This window comes from Mandrillus leucophaeus, unplaced genomic scaffold (assembly GCF_000951045.1).
Source record: "Mandrillus leucophaeus isolate KB7577 unplaced genomic scaffold, Mleu.le_1.0 Scaffold2, whole genome shotgun sequence".
Lineage (NCBI taxonomy): Eukaryota > Metazoa > Chordata > Mammalia > Primates > Cercopithecidae > Mandrillus > Mandrillus leucophaeus.
In genome coordinates this window covers 12499436-12501076 of record NW_012102031.1, presented here as the reverse complement: position 1 = coordinate 12501076, position 1641 = coordinate 12499436, and the positions used below count along the sequence as shown (strand labels likewise).

At 59.7% G+C, this 1641-nt stretch overlaps 1 protein-coding gene across 1 annotated transcript; it reads left to right on the top strand.

Annotated features, from left to right (window-relative positions):
- Positions 1-30: 30 nt before the first annotated feature.
- Positions 31-888, top strand: LOC105539043. The gene is given in 2 exon segments (XM_011979145.1): positions 31-604; positions 606-888. Coding segments are annotated over 2 exon segments (840 nt in total). The 5' UTR covers positions 31-47.
- The last annotated feature ends 753 nt before the right edge of the window (positions 889-1641 follow it).

The following is a 1641-nucleotide window of genomic DNA, read 5'->3' as shown; positions in this document are numbered from 1 at the left end:
GGGGGGGCAGGAACTGAGGGGTGCGGATCCGGGCCCCCCAGCCTGCGATGCGCACTCGCAGGTCGAGCGGGCGTCGTCCACCCTTCGGAGCCCCGCTTTCATGCGCGAAATCCCCAGAAGTCGCCTGCGACCGCCTCCCTGCTTCAAACACCAGAGAGGGCCCGGGGTCCTGGCCGGAGACAGGCCGAACCTCCGGAGCTCCTTCTGCACCCGGTACATGGACCGAACTGATGGGCTGCGCGCCCGGAAGAGCTGGGGAGATGAAGCCAGCGTCCAGCTTCTCCCCCAAACCCAGCACGCCGAGCTTTGTCCCCGGGGAGCGTGAAGTCACCAGCTCCGGGAGGCGACAATATGAGGGCGATGGACGGGGCAGGGACCCCCGGAAGCCCCAGCAGTTCTCGGGGAAGTGGGGGTGCCGGAGGAGTCGGGGACACTCTCGGGCCTCTCCAAGCCGGGAGCATCCCCAGCGCCCGCAGCCCTGTGAGACGCCGGGTGTTCTGGTTATGGGCCCTGCCGCCAGGCCTCGGCGCTTTGTCCCCGGCCCGCCCGGGGATGCTACCGCGCTAGAGTTGTACACCAAGGTTTGCCTTCCCAGGAAGCGCTGGCGGCCGCCTGGCGCAGAGCCCCAGGCAGCAGGCGCCGCGTGTGCGGGCGGGAAGTTCCCACAGTTGCAAAGAGGGAGCGAAGTATGTGTTCCAAACTTTCCACGGTTCCAAACTGAGCGCTTCCATTAAGAGAAGCGGTGTGCGGGGGAAAAGCATTCTGGGTATTAGCATGCAAATGAACGGGCCCGGCTTCCAACTCCGCTCGGGATTCCCACCGCTACGCGCCGAGCTCGCGCCCGGCCACGCGCGCCCTGAGGCTTCCGGGCGTTGCCCTGGCGTTTGATCCGAGTGCAAATTCGAGACATCTACCTTCTGGTTTTGTGTCCCGGTGCTTAGTCACTTGGCTTCCCTGAGATTCAGTTAAACTGACTGTTCCTTAACCTATACACGGGGACAGCAGCACCTGTCTTGCACACCTCCGCTCTAGGGCATAGTATATGCCAAACTCTGTTGGAGAGAATGAATGAGCCTTAGAGGCTTGAAGAAAGTTCCCTGGACATGAAGCCAGGAGTTCTGTGTCCTAAGCCCAGACTCACTGTCACCTTGGGCTAGTGACTCCTTCTCTGAGCCACAGCTTTCTTGGGCGGATTTTGGGAACTGGCACGTTTTATTTTTGAGGGAGCTGCTGGGAAAGGGTCCGGGCGCGGCGGCTCACGCCTGTAATCCCAGCACTTTGGGAGGCTGAGGTGGGCGGAGCACCTGAGGTCGGGAGTTCGAGACCAGTCTGACCAACATGGAGCAACCCCGTCTCTACTAAAAATAAAAAATCAGCCGGGCGTGGTGGCACATGCCTATAATCCTAGCTACTCGGAAGGTTGAGTCAGGAGAATCACTGGAACCCGGGAGGCGGAGGTTGCGGCGAGCCGAGATCGCGTCATTGCACTCCAGTCTGGGCAACAAGAGCGGAACTGTTTTAAAAAAAAAAAAAAAAAGAGATAAAGAAGGGTTTGCTCTGAGTGTCCAGTGTATACACACATCGTCTCTCCATAGTAGGTGTAGATATTCCCATTCTACCATTGGAACTGGGTAAGGAGTA